Consider the following 2,500-nt stretch of genomic DNA (forward strand, 5'->3'; position numbering starts at 1 on the left):
TTTGGTACAATTATAACGAACGCAACGACACTCTTTTGTTTTTTGTTTTTTTCCTTGACATTCGGATCCTCTATATAAATAGAACGCGAGCGGGAGGCGGGCATTGACCTCGCCATGTGAAATTATCCTTGAATCCTGACCCTTAATACTGGCAAAAATAAATAGTAAGCTGCTCTAACGGGGTCATGGGGTCAGCGCGAGAACAGCTGGGTGCGTGAGGTCACTTGGATGAAGAAAAAAAGGAAGAAAAAAGAAGAGGGAATGGACGAAGGGGAATCGAATAGCTTTTGTGGTGAGGGTGACCGATGTGAGCGTTGGGTGATTCTGTGATGTAACGAGGATGAAGTCAAGCTGTCTTGTGACGTGACGACTGGCACATCCCTCTACCTCAGAGAGATCTCAGGGGCTGTGACATCATCGGCTGCGATCTGATGGGCTGTGACAACATCGGCTGCGATCTGATGGGCTGTGACATCATCGGCTGTGCTCTGATTGGCTGTGACATCATCGGCTGCAACCTGATGGGCTGTGACATCATCGGCTGTGCTCTGATTGGCTGGGCGAGGCCGGAGGAGTGCCTCAGCGCATCCTCTCTCACGAGTTCGACGTCGAAGATCTCCGCGTCAGGATTTTCACGAGGGATGGGACCGAGGTAGTTGACGTCCGTGTCGCCGTGGAGGCTTCGTGGGCGGGGGGTCGTGGTGGTGGTGGTGGGCGCGGCGGGCGTGGGAGCAGAAGTGGGGGTGGGCGTGGCTGGCTTGCGACCCAAAATGCGACGCAACCACCTCCTGAACCAGCTGACCGTGGGCGTCTCCTTCGGGGCGATCTGGAAATTGGAGAAGGACATTGGTGAGAAAACCGACGGATGATTTGCGCAAAAGAGATAACCGACACCGTGCTTTGGTTTATGTAACGCGTCTAACTTCTTTACTCACTGCATATATAATATTCCCACTTTACCTTGCAACACCCCGTCTCGATATTTTCAATACAATGATCTTGTCTCTGCAAAGAGTCTCTCTATCTCCTCATCTTCATAATAAGCTCATTTTATCACTGCTAGGAACCCCCTATCTATATCTTGAATATACAGTGCCTCATCTAAAAATAAGCTCATTTTATCACTGCTAAAAACCCTATATCTTATCTTTGAATATACAGTGCCTCATCTAAATAATAAGGTCATTTTATCACAGCAAGAACAACTTACCTCGTTAATTTCGTAAACTCCTGCCGACGGGTTCTCAGGCGAAGAAGCGTCCACCGGAATCACTTCAATTTCGGGAACACTTGGCTTCAAGTCGCGGTATTCCACGAGGAAGTTTGTGGATCTTCCACCTGCGAGGCAAAAATGGCCCAGATTTTAATATGCGTGAATATATGGGGCATTGAATGTAAACAGCTAAAGGTTAGGTGAGTTTGTAGATAGTCTATCTCTGAACTGGAACGAGTGTCTAAATTTTGGTGTGGATTGAAAGAGAAAACGAGGATATAATTATTAGATTTACATGTTAAGTTATGCAACATGTGCGGTAATTATACCGCGACTTGTAGTGCAAATTCCACAACCTTCGTGACCCACTAGGAAATCTCACCTTGGGGAGCGGAGACGGCGCTGGCCACGAGGAGGGAAAACAAGACCAGCATCTTCACCATCTTGACAAAAGCTCTCACGGTGTCACTACCAAAAAAATAAGCTTCGGAAACAAACAGCACTGGACGGTCAAGTTCGCTTTCTCTTTTGAGTATGCAAAGTGCTTCTCGGTCAAACACTGATACCCAAGCGTGCCTCGTGAGGGTATATATGTGCTGTCTGGGATGCCAAAGGTCGCCAGCGGGGAAGGACTGGGCACTGGGGGTTGCGGAGGCGGTAACATTTCCGGCGTGGGTGAGTGACGCTGGGTATTGCGTACGCTGACCGCTACCTATATTAGGAGCTAAGCTGTCTTTAAGAGCTCTTGATGGGATTAATTGCTTCAGAATGAATTTGTTGCTATGGAATGACACCGGCGACACACACAAAAAAAACAACAACAATAACAACTCGATTCCTCTTTGAAATACTCACGGCCATTTTTCACCCCGTGACTCGTCCATCACCATAACCCTGATATCTCCGCCAACGGATGACTTACACTTCCCAACATTTTCTTAGCAACGTCGTCTCAATTTGCGTCCAGGGTGACGTCACGGCTAACCCCGCCCTCACAGCCAAGCAAGCCGCCCGTGCGTCACGAGGTTCCAGGGAAAGCGGGCGCCATCTCCCTCCGTCGCGCGAAGGGGCCGGGGACTGAGAACGCCACAACATCCACGCCATATCTAGTCACAGTGCTTGGGCGGATCAGCGGACTCACGGGTACTCTAAATTTAGGGGAAATGTCTACTTTTGAACTTATTTCATTTATTCATAGTTTTGTTTTTGTAATCATATCAGTTGCAGTGCCTGAGTGGACCAACAGACTCATAAGTCTAAATTAGACAAAAATATCTACTTTTTTAC

At 48.2% G+C, this 2,500-nt stretch overlaps 1 protein-coding gene across 1 annotated transcript in view; it reads right to left on the reverse strand.

The window, feature by feature from the left end:
• Positions 1-1,788, reverse strand: part of LOC119595081 (SR-related and CTD-associated factor 4-like) — a 1,910-nt gene extending 122 nt beyond the window's left edge. The window contains exons 1-3 of the mRNA XM_037944226.1: positions 1,596-1,788; positions 1,211-1,338; positions 1-826 (exon numbers count right to left, since the gene is read on the reverse strand). The exon at positions 1-826 is cut by the window's left edge and continues 122 nt beyond it. Of these exons, the coding sequence (XP_037800154.1) occupies positions 389-826; positions 1,211-1,338; positions 1,596-1,656 (627 nt within the window). The 5' untranslated portion in view covers positions 1,657-1,788 and the 3' untranslated portion in view covers positions 1-388. The remainder of the gene's footprint in view (positions 827-1,210; positions 1,339-1,595) is intronic.
• Between the last annotated feature and the right edge of the window lie 712 nt (positions 1,789-2,500).

The sequence above is a fragment of the Penaeus monodon genome, chromosome 35 (assembly GCF_015228065.2).
Source record: "Penaeus monodon isolate SGIC_2016 chromosome 35, NSTDA_Pmon_1, whole genome shotgun sequence".
Classification (NCBI taxonomy): domain Eukaryota; kingdom Metazoa; phylum Arthropoda; class Malacostraca; order Decapoda; family Penaeidae; genus Penaeus; species Penaeus monodon.